Source organism: Urocampus carinirostris, chromosome 6 (genome assembly GCF_059441175.1).
Source record: "Urocampus carinirostris isolate Australia breed hairy pipefish chromosome 6, RoL_Ucar_1.0, whole genome shotgun sequence".
NCBI classification, from domain to species: domain Eukaryota; kingdom Metazoa; phylum Chordata; class Actinopteri; order Syngnathiformes; family Syngnathidae; genus Urocampus; species Urocampus carinirostris.
Window position 1 is genome coordinate 22,126,993 of NC_142354.1, and position 21,927 is coordinate 22,148,919.

At 40.9% G+C, this 21,927-nt stretch overlaps 1 protein-coding gene and 1 pseudogene across 1 annotated transcript; both read right to left on the reverse strand.

Annotated features, from left to right (window-relative positions):
* Nucleotides 1-1,985: 1,985 nt before the first annotated feature.
* Nucleotides 1,986-20,813, reverse strand: usp49 (ubiquitin specific peptidase 49). Its single transcript, XM_088338304.1, has 7 exons — nt 20,648-20,813; nt 15,210-15,324; nt 12,469-13,939; nt 8,532-8,733; nt 8,334-8,442; nt 5,742-5,947; nt 1,986-5,669 (listed from the first exon to the last, which is right to left on the reverse strand). The coding sequence occupies exons 3-7, from the start codon at nt 13,867-13,869 to the stop codon at nt 5,566-5,568; spliced, it is 2,022 nt and encodes a 673-aa protein (XP_088194430.1). The 5' UTR covers nt 13,870-13,939; nt 15,210-15,324; nt 20,648-20,813; the 3' UTR covers nt 1,986-5,565.
* On the reverse strand, nt 19,253-19,400 carry LOC148364180 (U2 spliceosomal RNA; annotated as a pseudogene).
* Nucleotides 20,814-21,927: the final 1,114 nt, after the last annotated feature.

Genomic DNA, 21,927 nt, shown 5'->3' on the forward strand with positions numbered 1-21,927 from the left:
GCTAACGTTTAACATAGTGTCTAGCTGCAAAAGAAAATGCTTCTTCATCCTGTAAAACTACTTTCCTTCCACAGATAATATATTTCATGACCACCGTTGTTCATCTGTTCTCACCCATGGTGTCTAATGAATTGGCATGTCTATCTGTGTCAATGTTTTTATCCAGTTTGCAAAAAAAATATATATCTTCGAATAAATATTGTTTTGTTAACAAATAGACAACTCTAACTCTGAAAACTAGACTTTTAAAGGGAGTATTGCTTAGTGCTTCCTTGAGAAAAAAACAACTTCATTAAAAAAAAAAATATCGATTTTGATAAAAAGCAAAAATATATACACCGTTCAAGAGTGCATTTTTTCTAAATATTTGTAGGTTGGAAAAATTGGGGGAAAAAAATTGTATGATTTGGAAACTTTGGGTATCCGTAGTTTGTATTCTTACTTGTGCTTTTTAGCACTTGTTCTCAGTAAGGCAACCCGATAATACACACTCTTCTTTTAAGCACATCAGTCATGGAGAAAAGGTTCAACAAGAGTAATCTCATCATCCCAGGTGATTATTTTACTCCTAATCCTTTGTCGTCAGGAGAATGTTAATCTAGATTAGCCCTGTAGATCTTTAAAGGTGAATTATAAAAACTGAAAAAAAAAAAAAACTCGTTTGGATGTTATTTTCAAACAAAAACTTTTAATCTACCATTATAGAATTAAAAATGTAAATGTAAATCATTTTTTGGGGGATGTTGAAAAATATCCGGACATTGTTGTCAATTAGATTTTGTATTGTGTGCACCTTTTTCCGAGTACAAGACATTAATGTAGTGCTTCTTTCCGCCGCTACCGGCGTGTGGTGGCGCAGTGAGAGCTCACCCAGCATCCACAACAAAGAAATCCTCTTCCTCTTCCTAGCTCGAGCAAAGAGGCGAGGCAGTTTATTTTGAGATTAAAGTGAAATAAGAAAGCTTGATGCGGTTGAGAAAATGGTTGGATCGCTTTTTACCACGGAGGGAGACCTCTTGAAGCACATCTTCCAAAAGTAAGTTAAACTCAACTTTGTTTATCTTTATAGAGCATATTATTTTATGAAATGTTTATTTTTTGGAACAAAAAAGTACAGGTTACATATGCAAGCCTTAAACATACAAAATATAGCACTGAAGCAATTTACTAACAAATTCAACTTACGAACGATTGTCCGGAAGCTATCTTGTTCGTATGTAGAGCAGTGTCTGTATATTGAAGGATTTTTTTAAAGCAGCATTGCAAAAAAAAACAATTTTAGTGAATATATTGCACATGATTTTACTCATTTCAAAAAATATTTTATTTTACAAAAACGAAAAAAATGTCATAAAAGCCTTTTGTTTTACTTGCAGATCATTATTGCTCATTTTAAGTATTAACTTTTTAATAAACACACAATAAAAATGTAGTAAAAATAACGTACAATGCAAAATGAACAAGAAAATATGTTACCTCCTGAGCCAGGTGACCACAAATGATTAGCATTTTCAATCCGGCCTGCCAAACAGAAGTGCTCCAAAAATGATATTAACTCACGTTCGTTTTTTGGCTCGAATTGAGATTTTTGCTTAAAGCAGCTACCATTTGAACGCTGCACTATTCACACAAGTACCAGAGACACCCAACAAATCAAATAGCAGGTCACAAAAGAAACACAATTTCTGCCCAAGTTGAATTTTTCTATTGACATTTTGTTCTTAAGGCTTAAAATGCCGTAGGCAATTATGTTTTTTAGAGTGACGATTATGGTAGAAAAAAAAGATACCATAATTGCGCATAATCAGTACATTTCAAAAATCATCTTTTAAATATAAGCCTGTTAATTGTCCATTGTGTGACCGTGTTAAACGTACGAGACCTGAAGTTAGTCAAATGACGTGGCCTAAATGTCTTCTCGCATGGAAAAACGTGCCAAACGATTCCAAAGCCGAATCACAAAAGGCTCAGATTGACCCAAGAAATTGGTTCAGGTTTTTAATAATTGTCAGGCAAACCCATATGACTATTACAATGATGACAATGTACACAACAGAACTCACCTGACCTCTAAGCAGTAGGACATTCATCGTCATTAAGATTGTTTCTGACTTGGAGTTGACAAAACCTAGCGTGGATTGGAATCGTATCAAATCAAAAGCGTTTCTTCTCCGTTAGCTAGCAAACTCTAAAAGATTTTTAATAGAAACTGCAGAGTAGAAAACAAAAACATTTTTTCCTGATTTGATCTTGAATTCCCATCAAGGCTTAAGATATACAATATATTGCTTCCAGGTGCTAAAACATAATGTATCGAATGTCTCTTGGGGGGGAAAAAAAAATAAACATTCATCATTTAAACAGTGGCTTGTATCCATCATGGCCGGCCTCATCTGCCTTGGAGGGAGAAAATGTTGGTAAGGAGCTGCCATTTAGATCCAAGGAAGCTAATCAAAAGATGAACAATCAAAAAGCCAGAACCAGCTTGATGAGCCCTCTCCTTAAAAAGTCCCCTCTACTTCAGTCAAGTGTCCTTTTTTAACTGAACACAGAATTAACTCACGCAAACTTGCTGAAAGGACAGAAAAGCCCGACGACTGGATGTCGATACGAAGGAGTCGGAAAAGTGACGCTAAAACCAAATAGCTAACATAAAAATCAGAACTGGATGCAACACAGTCAATCCTCTTTCAAGTAGGCTGGTCCATTTCGGGGGAATCCATCCGCCCCTTTTTGTATGTAAAGCTACAAAATTAAAAAACAAAAACCTCCAAGGATTTAAAAATTAAAAAAAAAAAAATCCTGAAGTCCAGGTTTCAATGTTGAATTGTAATGGATTCCAAACGGTTTCTGGTATGTGCGCCTATTCAGTTGCCGGACTCAATACAAATGAGCTTTAAAAGAAATGCAAACACACCGATCGATGTTCAGCAGGACGTCATCGAAACCCGCATGCACAGTCTGCTGGTCTCGGGCGGGATTTATGAAAGCGTTTGGTTGCGGGGATGAGGCTCATTAAGGGTTATTGCAATATTTGGTCAATGACTTTCCGGAATGAGACGAAAAGCAATTTTATAAGAACTATTAGAGCCAGACTGCAAAAAAGTAAGGAAGGAAAATTGAAAGGGGAACGAGACATTCAGTTTGTCGGCATTTATAGATTTAGGAGCAAAGTGTAAATAGAGCATCGGGAGTGGAAGGGAACTACAAAAACCAAGGTGCCATTTTAACAAGGACACCTAAATGCCACATATTGACAATAGCAACTGTTTGCGTTTGGAAACCCGGCTTGAATTCGTATGTCCTCAGTCCGGTTGGCTGGGTGAGCTAAACACCATTAAAACCATCCATTCCTGACTTTATCATTATTTTTTGTTGGAGTCTGGACCCAATAGACCTTTGTACATTTTCTTGATTTTCTTTACCATGTTCAGGCTACTTTTTGCAACAACCCATCGTGCAATTGTTGTAAACCTTAGCAGAAGTTTGTGCTACACTAATTAGTACAGTGGTCGGCAACCTCCAGGCCGCAGACCCGTCCCGGGCCTCACGGTAAAAAAAAAGAATGCCTTTGTTTAATGTATTCGCATTACGTCAACGTTTGGGTGTCCCTTAAACAGGTTTGACTAGAATATCGGCGTCATTTGACTTAAGATTGCTCAGTCGTCAAATATTGCTGACTTCATTTGCTCAGCATTGTCTGCAGCGGGAATAAGATAAGATTGTAAATATAAAACACAATGTAGTACAGACGCCCCCCTGCTTACGAATATTCGACTTACGCAAGACGGTAGATACGAACATTTTTTGGGGGATGTCGAAAAATATCTGGACATTGCTGTAAATTAATTTAGTATTGGGTGCACCTTTTTCCAAGTACAGGACATTGCTGTAGTGCTTTTTTCCACTATGTGGTGGCGCTGTGAGATGTCACCCAGCATCCACCCCAAAGAAGAAATCCGGCTTCTACTTCTTAGTTCGTGTCTATACACACTGCACTGTATCTCTAGCACGCTAGGAACTTTGACGTTTTTATCGTTTAATATCTCGTGCATCAATTCGATATGGTTTGTGTAACGAAGAGGCGAGCAGTTTCTTTTGAAATGAACATGGAATAAGAAAGCTTGATGGGGTTGAGAAAATGGTTGGATCGATTTTTGCAATAATCTGTGGTCTGTGCAGCCCTTTGAGACTCTGATTAAGGGCTACACAAATAAACACGACTTGACTTGACCACTTTTTACCAAACTCTCCTAGCTCATCTTCCAAAAGTAAGTTGAACTTAACTTTATTTCTTCATATTTATTGTCAAGTTTATTTGTGACGCCCTTAATCAAAAGGAGTCTTAAACGGCTTCACAGACAACAGAATGTCCCGCCTAATGTGTAGCTTTGTTTTTCAGTACTATGCTTTATCATTCAGCCTGCTTTCTAACGTTTTAGAGCATATTATTGTATTAATCTTTTATTTTTCAGTTTCAAACCCATACAGGTTACTCATACAAGCCTTAAACACACTTATATAAACCTTAAACATACGTTCCATACAAAATATAGCACTGGATCAACTTACGAACAAATTCAATTTACGAACGATCCTCCGCAAGTAGGGCAGCGTCTGTAGTTTTTATCTCATCACCATTCTATTTTACTCACGTTGGACCTTATTGTTATGGGTGAACTCTTACCTATAATGCTCCTTCAAAACGTGTAGTATTATGGGAATGATTTCACCCGAAACAACGTAGTTGAATGATTGACTAAGTACGGTATGTCACAAAAGTGAGTACACCCCTCACATTTATGCAGATTTCAAAATAATGTTCAATTGAACATCATTGAAAAACATGGCTTTGACACAATGAAGTGAAGTCTGAGTAAAGCTTATAAGGCAGTGTAAATGTATTGCCATATTGGGAGTTTCAGTGAACAGTATGACAGAGTGTAAGGGCTGTACTACATATCGATTACACCTGCGTCCTAGTCACACCTGAGACTTAGAATAACAAGTCACGTGCTTTGTTTGGACATTTAAGGGTGTAGTGTCTTTGGGGTGTACCCACTTTTGTTACCAAGGGTTCAGGTACTATCAGCTATATTTTGAGTTTTTGAAGGGAAAAATAAATTTACACTACTATATATGCTTTACAGACTACTTTTCATAGTATCAAAGGGATGTTTCTTCAGTGTTGTTCTATTAAACATTACAATAGCTCTACTGACTTTTCTCATGTCATATAGCTCCCTAATGGTCTAATGAAAACACAGTGGATTTATGGCTTAATAGTTTTTATTATTCTGGTTATTAGTGGGCCCGGCCACAAGAATATTGTCAGACATAAACCGGTCCGTGGTGCAGAAAAGGTTGCCGACTGCTGTGTAAGGATTTTTGTCAGTATCTGTTTACATAAAAGTCCCCCGTCACCCCGGCAAATTGAGATTTTTGTCATGATTTTTTTCCCCGTAGGAGACAGCCCTGGTTGTCGAGATCATAACATAAATCAAGACCGTCTGCTGACACCTAAACGATTTCATAAACGCAGCTCCGGCTCACAGCGAGAGGTTCCTAAGCGGACCTCTGGGTGTAGAAGAGAATGTAGGCCTGAGTGTTGCACACTTCCTCCACACTGCAAACCTTCATCTCGGAATCATTGCAGTGGACCCAGAAACCTGAGGAACACACGGAGCCGGTTAGGTTGGACGTCAGCTTTTGTGGGAGGTGGCCGGGTCCGTCATCCACACCTCCTTCTGTGTTGTAGCAGTATGCGGTGTAGTGCCCTGAGCCAAAGCCTTTGCCATGGTGCATTACCACGGCCGACAGGTCGTAGGTGTAGCCCCCTTTGTGGACCGAGTGGCCTGAGCCCGTGCAGCAGTAGGGTTTGATGTTTAGAACCTGGTCGAAGGCCACGTGGACGCCGATTTTCTCCCGATGGTTTCTTCCTGACCACCTGCCCATAGAACAGGTTATTATTGCCACATTGTTAGGCGTTCAAATGGGACCGTGTGTAAGAATTGGCCACTAGATGTTGCTATGTTGTGTTTTGCAACAAAAAACAAGTGACACAAAGCACAAGGAAAATTACACACTAAGGAGATGCAAAGTGACCAAAAAGCCCTATTTTCTCTCACTTTTAGCCATTTTTTTTTTTTTAAAAGGTTTTATTTTTTCGGGTACCTGTAGCAGCAAGTTGGTGGACAAATATGTCAGCTCTCTCTAGGAGGGACTTATGGGTAAAATAAGGCAGATTTCAAGAGTAGTTCACGTGTTTTTGAAATCTATATATATTTTTTTTAATGATTTTTTTTTTTACCACTAGAAGGCACTTAATACACACTGCCCCTTTGAGTCACATATGGCATAGTCAAGGCCAGTGGGATGAAAGGTTTTTTATGGCTCCTGAGATGATCTTGAGACAATATTGTACACCAGGAATCGTTTTTCCCGTACATTAGTTATTTGTGGGGGCAGCACGGCGGCTCAGTGGTTAGCGTGTATGCAGCACAGTTCTGAGGTCATGAGATCGAACCTTCCTGTGTGGAGTTTGCATCTTACCCGCGTACTAGCGTGCGTTTCCCCTGGGCACTCCGGTTTCCTTCCGCATTCCAAAAACATGGCCTGTCTAAATTGTCCCAAGGTGTGAATGAGCGAGTGAATGGTTGTCTGTTGTGCCGTGCGACTGTCTGGCAACCAGTTCAGGGTGTCCCCTGCCCTCTGCCTGATGATGGCTAGGGTGGGCTCCAGCACCCCCGCGACCCTACTAAGGATAAGCGGTGCAGATAATGGATGGATGGATGGATAGTTCTACATGAAGAAAGTGTTATATTTGATTATATTTCAATTCAACTATGACTGAAAAATATTTCAGTTAAGCGAAAGAGAGAAAATTGCCATTATTTCTCCTTGGAAGTCAATTTAGCCCACTTTAGGCTACTGATGGCGCTTGAATGATTGCGGATAGCATCGCTGAGGCAGCCTTTAGGCTTAATTTTCTCTATGAAAAATATTGAAGTTGAAAATGAATGCATACAAAACACCTCAAAAATCGGTCACTTAAAGTAGTGAGAACATATTTACCTGTAGCAAATAACTGTTAGCTTAAGTATTTGTATTGTCATTGCTTTATAGGGTTTGTTTAAAGTTAGGGTGCGTAGTTTGAGGCTTTTTTAAAAAGTTTAAAATCAAATATTTTCTCTACTAAGTACGTGCTTACAATGCCCAACAGAATTCAAAGAGCCTTTATATACTTTTACCGCACAAATCTGCTTTTAGTTTACTTTTACCCTTGGTGTTTCGGACAAAGAGCGTATTACGCTAAAGGGGTGTGGGGAGCAGAAGAGCGATTTCACACAATTGTGGTCACGGTTTGTTTTTTTTTTCCCAGGATGAAAATAGTGAAAGTAAGAAAATGACTGTTTAAAATACAGTCCAAATGTCATTCAAAAGCCCCGAAAAGATGAAAAAGGAAGAGTTTATTCGAGTGCATCTCAGAATTTTTACATTCTTGCACGCGAAAAAAAGGTGTAATGACAATAATAAGATGGCATGAGCGAGTAGAATATTTTGAAGTTACTGACACCACCTTTAAGCAGCTGACGTTGCAGATTCAGTCACCAGCATTGGCATCGAACGTTGCTCAATTAGAACGTTTAAAAACTGAATGCACAGCAAAGAAATCCATTTTTTCTTATTAAAGTATCATTTTTTTCCTTGATTTTGGGCTGTCCTCAGCCTAAGAGGAGCACATATTTAGCTTTACCAGTTAGCTTTAGTTTTGTCCAGAATTACCTTAGAGGTCGCTAGCAGCAACAAGCACAACATTACTGAATGCTTTCATTCTAAACATTTTATCGGTCCGGCCCTAAGCTTGTACATGAACTTTTGAACCGGCCCTCCATCCATTTGACACCCCTGCTTTAAGTCACGGAAGTGCAGTGAATTGAATTAAAACTATACTTTCAATGCAAATGTGTTTTATTTCCTAGAATTGTCTGCCCAGTTACATTATAATGGAACTTTAATGTTTTTATGCATTCATTGTCATTGACAGCTATTGATGTCAATAGTATGAAGTCATCTTGAATTACTTAAAGGACAATCAATTCAATACTGATCAATAATTAGTTCTTCATTCTTACTATGATTAAATATACCCAGACGTCTAACAGTCTCAACTGCAACTATACAAGCAATTTTAAAAAGCAAAGTCCTTATTAGCTTTGGTCATTTGGATGATATGTTCATATTATATTCAAAATAATATCAGAGGGTTATGAAGGAACACGCATTGCTAAAATGTTTAAAAAGTCTGTGTGGGAGACAAAAAAATAACTTGCCTGAAGCGCTTGAGGTGCAGCCGTAGAACCTGAGGTAAACGGTAGATCAGAAGCTGCTTATGGGCTTCTGAAAGAACTAAAGGCTTGTGGGAGGTTTTCCTTCTTCTTTCTGACAAATCGCATTACAAAGAGACGATAGTTGGTTACATGAAAATGATCGGAAATTGCAGCGATTTGAGTTCAAAAATCAGCTCTCACTGTTGCAGTGGTTGCAGGCATAAATGCTGCCTTCGAGCGCCTCCATCTCAGTGAACTTGGACAGCATTTCGGTGAGGGTGCAGCTGCGCTGGTAGGTGGCCGAGCCTTTGTTGACGCTGTGGTAGCGCTCGGGGAACTCCAAGGACAAATCCCAGAATGGCTCTACCGTGTTTGACTTGTGCTTGCAGGATAGACACGTCACCTAAGAAGAAGGGCAAATGAGATTTTTATTTTAGCCCTGAAATATAACTGCTTTTTTTAAAAACTGACAGTCGCTTAGAAATTGTTGTAGGTGGGACTTAACTTTACGTGATTGACCCAAGTGCAAACTAGGGGAAGACCACATGCTTAAGTGAGTAACCATCTCAAACAACCGCCCCCTCATTTATTTTTCGCTCTTATTTTCAAAATGCTAACTTAATGAGGATCTAGTCAGGCATCACACCACTAAATACAGTATACCATTCACCTCGGTTGATTTCCCGACTACTCGAGTCAGCATAGAGTTGAAAATACATGGATATTTATATATCACACACACAAAAAGGGAGCGATGACAAATATCTCTGATCAGGTGCCCTGAAAAAAGGAGGAGACTAAAAACACTTAAAATGAATTGAAAAATTAAATGATCTGCATTTATATCGTGCTTTTCAAGTCAAGACTTCCCAAAGCGCTTTGCAGTGTGCTTCACATTTCCTAATAGCGGCCGTGCAGCCATGCAAGGCGCTAACCTGCTTATTGGGGGCATTAGGGGTTCAATGTCTTACCCAAGGACACTTCGACATGTAACACGGAGGACCCGGGATTCGAAATGCGATCTCTTGATCCCAAGACAAGCGCTCTACCTCCTGAGCCACTGCACAAAATGTATGTCTTGAAAATTACTTTTTGATACATTTGTAAAATCTTCCGAGATCCAGTCAGTAGCAGGCCAACTTGATACTCGAGTGAACCACTACTAGTCATTTCAACAAAGAATTATGACAGCAACACCATACAGAGTCACAGCCCAGACAATCATTTGCTGCCTCTGCCTAGTCTTGAGGACGATACCGAAGGAAAGCCATCAACATTTTAGAGGACTTCTTTCATCCCGGCCATCATCTCTTTTGACTGCTGCCCTCGGGTAGGCGGGACCGGTCCCTTAAAACACAGACTAAATGGGCTCAAAGACAGTTTCTTCAGGGTAATCACTCCCCTAAACATTGTACACAATATTGTGACAACAATATTTCTTGGCCATGTATAAAAATGGCCATTCATATCTTATACACTTATTTTGGATATAGTTTTTGGTACAATTGAAGGGTGGAAGACATTCCGGGAATCATCAATAGAAGTGATAGATATTGCCATATCAAACAGGGAAAAAAATCATACATGTCTGTGGGGGGGACATTCAGGTAAATGGCAATTAATGGTTATCACACACAGGACACGGGAATGAATAATAAGAGAAAATTTAATGCCCCAGAAGAATACAGAGCATGGACACCAATTGATTACAGGACCCAAAAATTCTGATGTGACTAGGGGCCAGCTAGAAGGCCTTGAGATAATTTAACATGATTGCTTGAAGCAGAGATCCATCGAAAGCATTTCCAAAAATGTATTTATCTATCTCTGATAGTGACAATCTTAAAAGGGACAGTGTGTAGTATTTAGCGCTTCCCAGGAGGTACGAAAACGCTTCAATAAAAAAAAAAAAAAAAACGACAAACATTGATTTGAATACCAGGCAAAAATTGATGAACTATAAAACCAATGTTAATTTTTTTTTTAATCACATCAGGAAATTTGTATTTCTTTTACACAGTGGATTCCTACTGAATGAAAACTTTATTTGAACATTAAAATAAAAACGGAACAAAAACAATTTACTCAACAACAAAAAATATTACATAGCATGTTTGAAAAGGGTTAGTCAGAAGCAAATGCTTATCCTCACTTGTTTGTCCAGCATCCAGCTGCCACGCTGTGCTCACTGGCACTAGCCCCCACCAGACAACACTGTCCCATCTAGTGGGCAAATATTACACATTGGGGCTTTAAGAATACTGTCGCGCAAGTGATCAATTGCTTTCTATAGCAGAGCTATGATTGGTCATTATCTGAAACAAAGTTTATGTCACCCTCACTCAACAGCATTCTCAAAACTGATGAAAAGAGGGTGGATTTTGCAAGATAATGCATACAGTACTGAAGAAACACAAAATGTCGATTTTCCGACAAGCAGAGGCCCTTGCAACATATTACTTTGAGAAATCATAAGAGTTGAATTCCACTTTAAAGAAACAGATTAGCCACATTTTGAACCCAGTACAGGTTACATAAAGTGACACGCTCCTACGGTAATACCCAAAACTTCGGGAAGATTAGAGTGATGTGGCTACCCAAAGACTGAAATCTGATAGGGCAAAAATGTGACACAGCACTGAACACATAATGGAAACATCCAGTACAGCCAAGTAAGAACAAGAACAAGTGTAGGGGATAGAATCCTTGGAGAGATGCGCGACAATTTGATGAAATTAAAAAAATAAGGTCTATTAAAAAGTAGGTCAGTGCTTAGGTCAGTAGTGAAGGCGATACTTTTGTCTCAGTGCATCAGTGACATTTCACAGTGATGCAGAAAAAAATAGCAGGAATAAGACCCAAAACATTTACAGATTGCCATTCTGGTGTCGAGCGGAATCCTAGTACTTCCAAATTAGGTACTCCTTCCAAAGACCCAATGGCATGTTCATTCAACCATGAAAATTAAATTACCAAAGTGAGCCAATTAACAATTAAAAATAAGTAAAGCATGTGATATACCTTGCACATTTGGGGACTAACCAATGATCACAAATCAAAACGTGAATAAATATTAAACATACGATCAAATGACAACATTGTAAAATGATTACTTAAAGGCTAACCACCACTCGTTTTTTTTTCATATCAGGGACCAGCCATTTTGACTTGCTGCCAACTGAAAATGACAAGACAAAATGGCTGCCCCTGTGATGGTTACAAATGGAGGGATTTTTTTTTAACATAGTGGGCGTTTCCCCGGTTTCATCAAAAAGTGATTAGAGGTAGAAGCTTTAGCTCTTTGTTGGTCAATTGCTTCTACTTTGGACAATAATGTTTAACATCATGAGCTATTTTATGGAAAAACCAGTAGAACAATTATAAATTTAACTGCGCTTTCTAAAATGTCAATTTGATAAGTTTCACAGAACAGGGATGGTAATAAATATTTTACGTATCTATTCATTTATGACGTGCACTCCTGCATTTTGGATTAAAAGTCAGTCTAAAATGTGGTTTAACTTTTTTTCTCAACTCAAACTTTCCGGTGGGATGCAACGGGAATCAAATCCGGGTTGCAGCGGTAAGAGCACAAAATCCCAACCAATGGCCCGCCAGATACAATGATGACATTATAAAAGGCATTTGATTTTATCTCATCATCACACCATTTTTATTCACAGTGCCAGAGACAAATGTCAATTTCCTTGTGCATATTAAGTTAAAATGAAATTGTATCGTTTTCTAGCATTTATTTATATCGTTCAGGACAACTTTTTTTCTCCCATTCGACAACATTCATTGGTCTTGAATACTGTGGTAATAAGACGAAACCTAATACCTTTTCTTTTGCAATCTATAATCACTGGTGATCCAGTAGTTAGGATGAGGCGCTCTCACTGCAGCGACTCAAGTTGAATTCCCATTGCATTCAATGTTCTGCAATTGTGGTCAGTGATATTTTTCGTCTGATCAATCTTTTCACGCGTTATATACAAATACAATAGTTAATTCCATTTGTCAACAAAATGTACCATTTTTCAGATAACTAGTATTTCTCAATGTTTGAAAAGAAAGCGGATAAAAAGGTTGGCTTTCCGAAGGGGCCTACTAATACCTTGCTTGACACCGCGCTTACCTGGCTGAGAAGCTGCCCATGAAAAATGGTGTTGAGCACCTTGAGCACTTGTTTGGAGAGCTTCCTCTTGGTGATGGGGATGACAATCCGCCGTTTCGAGGCCTCGGTGTCCAGCTCTTGCTGTACCTTGTCCAGCAGCTCGCACAGAAATTCCTGCGCGTCCTGCTGATCGTAACCACGGAATGCTGGGATAAGGTTCCACACGGAGTGAAGCATGGCGAAGGGGGACACCAAAGACCAACGGCCTGACCACATGACCCTGAAAAGGGTATGCAGTTCGTGGCAAAGCGACATCTGCTGACGAGTGGAGCAACGTGTCTCCTTGGGTTGGACTAACTCGGCAGCCTGCGGAGCGGCCGGGGGGTTTTCCCCTTTGCCCGCAGTCAGATTTGCCACATGTCCAAGTGGGGGCTTGGTCACCATGTTCCCGCCATTGACCATGCTTCCTCCCACCGTCTTCACTCCTTGAGAGTGGTTGCTCTTGGCCAGCAGTTCCTCAGTCTCGCAGAGGTCCAAAGTGAGAAAACACTCCCTGAATTTCTGCAGGTGGCTGAGCACTTGCAAGATGGAGTTCATGTAGCACGTGTTCCCCAGATTGCGCAGTCCGGTGACCCCCGGAGCGAGCCGTCTGCGGTTGGCGGAGTGAGCAGAGTAGTACCGCCGGAGTTTGGCGGCCCTACTGTTGGATGGGGGCTTTCGTGACAATGTGAGGAGCGAAGGCTTCTTGGGCAGAACGGTAGGAGGTGGCGGCAGGCGTTCTGGCGGCTCTCGAAACTTACAAGGGATGAGCGCGATTGTTGAGCGCGGCGCCTGGGTGAGGAGCCGGGCGCTTTTCCTAGGGGGGACGCTGACCAGCTCTTCCAAAAGTCTCCTTTTCACCTCTTTCTTTTGTCTCCTGGCCTCCTCCAGCTTGTCCTCGTGCTCCGCCTGCAGCTCTTGATGTCTGCTGGTCCACCTCTGCAGCATCTTGGCCAGCAGGGTTTTCCTCCTGTGACGCAATGCTAGTTGCATGAGAGGCTGCGGCCCGACCTCGCCGCCCCGGCGGGCGTACGTCCGCCAGGCCGAGGAGCGCAGAGAGCGGGCCCCGGGGCTCCGGACAGTGGAGAGGGCCCCTCGCAGCAGCTTTAGGTCTCCCTCTGCGTTGTCGTTGAGAACATAGTCGCCACAGGCGAAACAAAAGACGTCCAGCTCCCGGACCTCCATGGCCAGCGGGTGTTGCGACTCCTGAAAATGTTTGAGAGAGTGCTCCTCCATGAAGCGTCCGCAGGCCACGTGAGAGCACTTGAGGCAGGCCCATATCGAGTCGGTGGTGCTGCAGTCCACGCAGTGCCATTTCTGCGGATTGAGGATAGAGTGGTCGTGGCCCAGACGGAGGCGCACCACGTGCTTACAGCGATCCATCTCTCCGCATGCACATGGGTGGCCACCTCAGTGGTAGGACGCACGTCCTCCAGCCGGGCAGCAAGTCATTCTGACCAAACACAAATATAGCGGATTAATATATTGTGAAATCCGGACTACAGAGTGCACCTGAACGAATGCCGTATGCTTGAATTCAAGAACGAAACTCAATTTTGTGTTTGTATAAGCCTCACCGGCAGCGGTAAGAGCGCAGAAACCCAACAACCAGTCATACCGACATAAGAAAAGGCAATGCATTTTATCTCATCGTAATTTTTTTACTCTAAGTGCAACAAACGAATGTTAGAGAATGGATAAAAAAGCCGTGCTGAAAGATTTAAATATTATCACACACAAAAAAAAACACAACAAGGGAATGAGCTCTTCTGAGTATCTGACAATGATTAGGACTGTGTTTAGTTACATCTTTCAGGGTTACTTTCTGTTCCCTCAATTCTGAGTAAAAATACTGTGCAAAATCTAATCCCTTTTCACATGTTGTCCATATCTGGTGATCTAGCAGTGAAATTTATGAACCCTCACAGCCAAGACCCGGGTTCGATTCCCCTTTTGTTTTTCAAATGATCAATAGTTGCACGAATACACTGTAAATCCTCATGTAGTACTATACACATATAAATACTATTTTAATTTCTAATTGTATCCACCTGTATTTTGCGGTATATAAAGTTAAGGTTTTCAGGTGCGCCTTATAGTCAGTAAAATACGGTATTTAATGTTAGATATGTTTTTTTTCTTTGTCATTTTACTTTTAGGGCTGTCCTTAAAAAAGAATGGGTTAAAATAAATGCGTGTATACAATCATCATTTCATTGAGCTATTCTACACTTCGTACTGTTTCCAATTCTGTAGCCAATCATAGTTTGTGAAACTGCTGATATCCCTAGGCCAGCTAGAAGGCCCTGGCTCTGCCAAATTTAAATCTGATTGGTTAAAGCCCAACTCAAAGTTCCTTCATTTTTTGTCATGCTGAGGTTGTGTTTTTCCTTGCCCTCGTGTAGGTTTTAGAGCAGGGGATGTGTAAGCCCTTTGAGACTTATTGTGATTAAGGGCTATACAAACAATCATGACTTGACTACACCCCTGCACCCCCAAAAAAAGGTTGTTTTGAATTTGTAAAAAAACATAGTACACTTGTTAAATAAAAATCTGATTTATTTTGAGTCAAAGTCATTCAACCTTATAAAAAAGGTTAATATACCTTTAAACTTCAGATTCAAAATATACATGTAATTCATTTTTTAATCCAGTGAGAACTCCAAAAATTACAGTCATAGGAAAAACATGTTTTGTAAAAGTATATGGGAAGATATGCTTACTGCACAAATAGTTGGCTTGGTCAGATCTCGGGTAAAACATCACTCTGGTTGAAGGGAAGAGCAAGACTCCGTTTCATCCATATCCACTGTCATCAGCAGCCCCCACTGGAACAATCTGAGATACAGATCAAGAGTGAGGAGGAGGCTGTTATTCCACTTGAAATGCGCACTAACTTAAAAAGTGTGCGCTGCGAACTGCATTCAAGAAACCCTCCCCTGCTGTCAAAGGCATGCCACGCTTCCTGTTGGAGTGTATGAGTTCTTGAGGCCTCTTTTGAGTTTAATCTGGGTGCCTGTGCAGTTTTTCAACAAACCATTTGGTCACTACAAGGTTCAGCGTCGTTTTAAATAGTGACACACGGCGATTAAAGGTTTGAAAATAATGATTTTCACGGAAGAATGTGAATAGTGTGCTTTTAATGCCTTATCCAACTACTTTAAAACATGCAAATGAGCTTTTATTACACATTTGAAGAAAAAAAAACACTTGAAACTATTCTAAAATGTATGTTATTGAACACTTTGGATCCATGTTTCGGTTTGACAAAATGTGTCCAAACTACAGCCTGGTGCTATTTGAGGCCTTCCATCCAATTTTAATCAGCTTGTAGCAACACTTCAAACGAATATCTCTTAATAAAATGTGGTTTAGAGACTTCAGAACTTTTCCATCATCCAGGTTAGGAAAACGATCAAAGCGGGTATCACGTTTTCATTTTTAAGAATGGGGTCTTTGGAGGGAAACCGTGGGACCGAACTATCACCTTTCGGATGCACAAAATACGGTACATTTGAAAATACATTTTTATTGTTTGAAATAAATATTAAAACGATTTTATCAACAACCTTAAAATGCTTACTGTCAAGAACAATTAACCAACCCAGCACCAGACTTTTTAGGGATATTCGATTTTGGGACGAATCTGCTACAACAGGGGTCAGGAACATATAGCTTGCAAGCCAGGTGTGGCTCTTTTCATAAGTACATCTGGCTCACTTTAACGCACTTAGACAGGGAGTGCAATACTGTGTTTCTACCACTAGTGGCAGAAGCGCTATAGCGTGTTTCTTCCTTTAAAGCTGGTAAGAAGAAATGTCATTACAATGTGAGTTTTTTAGCCAATAAGATGCATCTGAATACTCATGCGAGTGTGACGTCTTCCTTCTAGCATTCCCTGGATGTTTTTTGATAGTTTGTGCAAGTTAAGAAAAACTGATGAATGATCAAATACGCACTTGAGGACTGAAAACAAATCTTTGTTAAATTCAATATCAAAGATGTGCATCTATTAAACGGAATGGATGATAAATAATGACCAAGTCCTATAGCCGAAAGTAAAAATATTCCCATCTTTGTGATATGCAATATTTTGTGATATTTTTACAAAATAACTCTGCTCTCTAGGGCTACGCAATTAACCAAAATATAAACAATTTTGCTATTTGACGTAGTATGATTGTGAACACGCAACACCCTGGGGTTTGAGGCTCATGTGAGCAGACAGAAACCCTAACAAAGCATCCCCAGAAAAGGGCGCTGTTTTCTTAATAAAGCATGTCAATATGGTTAACCCTTGTGATGTCTTCATTTTAAGTACCATTTGGTTCTTTTTAAGACAGCTTACATGGAAATGTGAATAAAAACCAAATGTTATTTTTTTTTTTACTGTTGGGACTAATCTAGAAAAAAGAACATTAAAAGTAAAAAAAAAAAAAGATTCGGGGGGATTTTTTTTTCTGGGTTTTTAAACAACGCAGTGGCATGTCATTTTGAACCTTGGACGACAAGATGGTTAGGTACTCACTCAAAAAAAAAAACCTTGCACAGAAAATGAATCGTTTAAAACTGAAAATCTAATTGAAATTGCAATACTGGTCTGAATTTTTTTTTTTTTAAAAAAATCACAATTTGTTTTTTTCCCCCCTAAATTCGTGCAGCCATACTGCTCGCATTACATACTGCAAACATAATGGTAAAAATTCATCTGAACAATCTTAACTGCGCGAGGGAGAAAAAATTCAAATGGGATACAAGCTCTGGCGTTTATATTATTTCATATATTTTTAAAAATCATCAAACATCACACAGTGATATAAAATGCGCTGAATAATTAGCTTTTGTCTGGTAGGCGGGTTTGTTTCAAGGTATGGTGTGGCTCTTAAAATCAAAATACTTGCATGGCTCTTTGAGTACAAGAGATTCATGACACCTGTGCTATAATCGTGTTTCAGACATGAATTAGTCCCAGTATTCATCAAGTAAAGAATGCTTTACATTTGAAGCTGGGTATCTGTTAAACTGTTTTGCTGGGTGTGAATCTTCTCTTGTGGCTGAAGAATAAAATATACACTACTGTTAAAAAGTTTGGGATCACTCAGACCAATGCGGTTTCCATGAAAAAGTCACACTTTTAGTTATCAAATGAGTAGTCCAATGTCGTTTATTTTGAGCATATGAATCTCTTCCCTTTGTTGGGCAATCTCAGTAATGGCTTTTTCTTTGCCACTCTGCCTGGAAGAACAACATATCAGAGTCACCTCTTCACTGTAAATGTTGACACTGCTGTTTTGCAGGTACAAGCTGCTAGTTGAGGACCTGTAAAAGGTGTCTATGCCTCAAACTAGAGACACTAATGCACTTCCACCTCTTTCTACTTTTATTAGAGCACAACACACTTTTGGAGGAGTCTTCAGTTTATTGGCAATTTCTCACGTGGAATAGCCTTCATTTCTTAGAAAAAAAGTCTGTTGAGTTTCATAGGAAAAGTTCTTTTTATGGCCATTCTGAGAGGTTAATCACACATATAAATGCGATGCTCAAGATACTAGACTTGCTCAAAGGAACATCAAATTTTATAGCTTATTTAACCAGCTAAACAATTTAACTGCGCGAACATTATTGCCTAAGGGTTTTTAATCAACCATTAGTCTTCTTTTGCAGTTAGAAAACACTATGTACCATTAAAGCGCTGAAGTGATGGCTGCTGGAACTAGGCATCTGTACCAAAAATTAGACATTTGCTGCTAAATAGTCATTTACCACGTTAACAATGTATGGGATGCATTTCTCGTATGTTCAATGTGATCCTTATTGAAAAACAAAACGTTTACTTTTTGAAAGCTTTTCCTGAAAAGCAGGGAAATTTCCAAACAAGCCCAAACTTTTAAACGATGGTGCAAATCTTAATATGAAGATGATAGATTCTAGACATTATTTAAATAATTTGCCACGTTTCAAAATCGCCAATGTGATGTTTACTCAAATGGCCAAATATCACCCATAATAATTACATTGTTCGTTGTGAATTACAGTACTTCGTTGTAATAAGACTGACCGAACATCTGCTGTGGTTGTTTTAATCCCAATTGTTTGAACGGTTCTTTCCAACCTGCAAGTAAAACACCATGCTACCATCCATCCCTTATCTGTATCCCTTATCCTCAGTAGGGTTGCAGGGGTGCTGGAGCCCATCCCAGCAGTCTTAGGGCAGTGGGCAGGGGACATCCTAAACTGGTTGCCACCCAGTCGCAGGGCACACAGACAGACAACTCACTCGCTCATTCACACCTAGGGAAAATTTGGACCAGCCAATTATGCATGTCTTTGGAATGTGGGAGGAAACCAGAGTGCCCAGAGAAAACCCACGCAAGCCCGGGGAGAACATGCAAACACCACACAGGAAGGTTCGATCTCAAGACCTCGGAACTGTGCCGCAGACGCGCTAACTCACCATGCTTCCATTTCCTGAATATATTTTTCCAAGTGTAGTTAGCACATGTTATGAAAAATGATGATCAGCGACACACTCAAGTACTGGAGACGAATGTAAATTTCAGGACGTCAAAGATGTGCATCTGTTAAACGGAATGGATGTCCTTATAGCTGAAGGGGGGGATTTTGTAAGGTTTATTGTTCTATATTCTTTATCAATTATCCGTTATCGGTCAAATCATAATGCGCTACAAAGCCAATAGGCCGAGACACTTGCTCTCAGCCAAGGGGCTGAGTCAAGGTTCTAGCCACAGAGCCAAGTAGCGATCATTGCGAATGCACCGATCCTGGAGGTACTGCAATACCGGGCCGATGCGTGGAGTGGACAGAGCAAGCTCTTATTCCATCTCCCGATTGCAAAAATCAAACTTACAACATTGCTGTAAGGTCCTGACCTGATCGACCAATGCCGACACACTTACCAAACCAACCTCAAAAATAGTATACAATTTCAGAACCACAGTAAGGCGTGCAGTGTTAAGCAGCATTTTTACGAAAGAGCTGTGCATGCATGACAACATTTGGGGTAAAAATGTACCCAGACGAACTTAACTGCCGGATGGAGACAATTTTTTGTGGGATACTTATTGATATAGGACACTATATTATTGCATATACAGTATTGTACCAAATCATTAGAGGTATGGTGTGCCTCTTAAAGAGCTGCTTGTGTGGCTCCTTGAGTCCAATAGGTTTTCAAATCCTGTGCTTAAGTGATTTGGTCTCAAAATTGACGTCTTAATATGGGGTGATCTCATACCATGCGACCAATTGAAGTCCAGAAACAGTCCTTGTTGCGTTTACCTTATCAAATGTACTCCCCCGAAAAAGTAGTTGGCAGACGGGTTTTCAACTTTCAGTTTACATTAAAAACAAAAGTCTTTAGGGTGTTTTCTTTTCCACTGTGAATCTTTTTTCTCGTGCATGAAGATTAAAAGAGAAATCTTAATATGATAGAGATGAGATGTAGTGATCCTTTTTAACACGCGATTACATGTTTGGAGCACAAAATGTTGACTTGTTATGATGCCAAAAGGAAAAAAAACATCAAATGGTGATTGCATGGACCGCAGTAGTGATTCTTTCTGTAGATTTACAGTACTGCGTTGTTATCAGACTACCCGCACACCCGCCGCGGTAGTTTTAATCCCGATTGTTCGAACGCTTCTTTCCAGCCGGCTCGTAAAACGCCATGCTAGGCTACCTCAGCCGCCTCCAACCTCCGCGACGAGGCAGAACAAAGGGGCGTGAAAAAGAAGAGCCCCTCTCCCACTCTCCTCGAGAACATCCAGGAACTTTGTGAAGGCGACACGGCCACCAAGTTAGCTGGCGCTCGCTCCATGCTAACCTGGCCAAAGAGGGAGTGGGGGGGACGCCGCTGCTAGCCTGGAGAGAGACAGTCGCCACGACGGCGGAGTCTCTGAGGGGGACTTTGTCGGAGAGGCGCTATTATTACTAAACGTGGAGGTCCAGTTCGCCTTTTGCCCCCGGTGTTAATTGAAGTTGACCTAGCTGCCGTTGTCGCTCGCTGATTTACGCGTTTAGCTAACGCACTGCGCCGTTTAGCGAGTCCGAAACTCCCCCCTGACACGCACCGCGGACGGCGACGCATTGTTCGCTCGTCACACGCGTCGCGATCGCTTAAATATAGCCGAGGTTACGTTACCATCGCCGGGACGCGTCCATCCGGCGCACCGAAGAGGAAGAAGGGAAAAAAATCTGCTTGTTGTCCTCACTCAGATTGAACAACCCAACTCTTCGATGCCAGTCCGGACCCCGGCGCTCTTATTGGAGGGATGCTGAGCGGATACCGGACTCCCATTGGCCGAGCACCGGAACAACAGGCAGCAGGATGGGCCCGCCGTGCGCAGGCCACATGGAACAATAACCCAGGCGATGAGCCCCAAAGTAGGCGAGGAGGAGCCTGACCTCGGTGTCAACGTGGTGGTGGGTTTTGTGTTCCTATCATGGCATGTTCTATCCATCCATCTAACTTGGTCATATCCCTCAAGAGGGGTGACCGACAGCAAGACAAACATACAAAAACACTAAAAATTAAAAAAATAAAACAAAACACACACACAAACATTTTTGGACCACGGCCAACCCAAATGCCCAAACAAGTTAGGCACCTCGGCACCAAAGTTGGTCATGCTTTCATCCCTCAAGATGAAACGGGACACAAGAAAGCGGCCAGGGTGACAAAACACGCTCTCTGTTAAACAGCAGGGCCCGACAGCTCTCACTGGTTTACCCCTGCTGCATCATACGGGTCCCCAGCCTATCCTATAGAACGCGTCCACAATCCCACTATCCTTTCACAACACCTCTCCACTCCTTCCTAACACCATCAAGAGCTCTAGCTTCCATTATATTTAGACCTCTTTCCTGCAGTGTCCTCATAACACTATCCATTCACGTCAATCGCAGCCTTCCTCTTGGTCTCCTTCCATTTACTCCAGCTCTGTAGATCCTCTTCAACATTCGCTCGTCATCCATCCTCTCCATGTGTCCAAGCCAACCGAGTACTCTCTTATCCACACGCTTGCTCAGTTCCACTACTACTCCAGTTCTGTCTCTCACAATTTAATTTCTCAATCTATCCAATCTTGTCACTAAAGGCATGGCTTGTTCAAACTGCAAAAATCTGCCATCACACGCAAAATAAACAACCCCCCAGGCGACTTGCATTTAATTTATGGTTTGATTACTGTACGACATAAGTAAGGCGCTAACCAGCATATTGGGGGTATTAGGGGTTCAGTGTCTTACCCAAGGACACTTTGACATGTAACACAGAGGAGATTCGAACTGCGATCTCTTGATCCCAAGACGAGCGCTCTACCTCCTGAGCCACTGTTGCCCCAACTCTCTTCAATTTGCAATAAAATTACCAACACTTAATGAAATGCCTAGAAAAGGGACAGTGTGTATTATTTGACCACT

Bases quoted from the DNA above. Each gene is read 5' to 3' on its own strand.
- usp49 (XM_088338304.1), bottom strand. From the start codon at position 13,869: ATGGATCGCTGTAAGCACGTGGTGCGCCTCCGTCTGGGCCACGACCAC. The intron at 8,734-12,468 runs GTAAGCGCGGTG...CCTTCTTCTTAG, and splicing joins ATGGGCAGCTTCTCAGCCAG to GTGACGTGTCTATCCTGCAA. The intron at 5,670-5,741 runs GTGTGGATGACG...TGTGTTCCTCAG, and splicing joins CTGCTACAACACAGAAGGAG to GTTTCTGGGTCCACTGCAAT.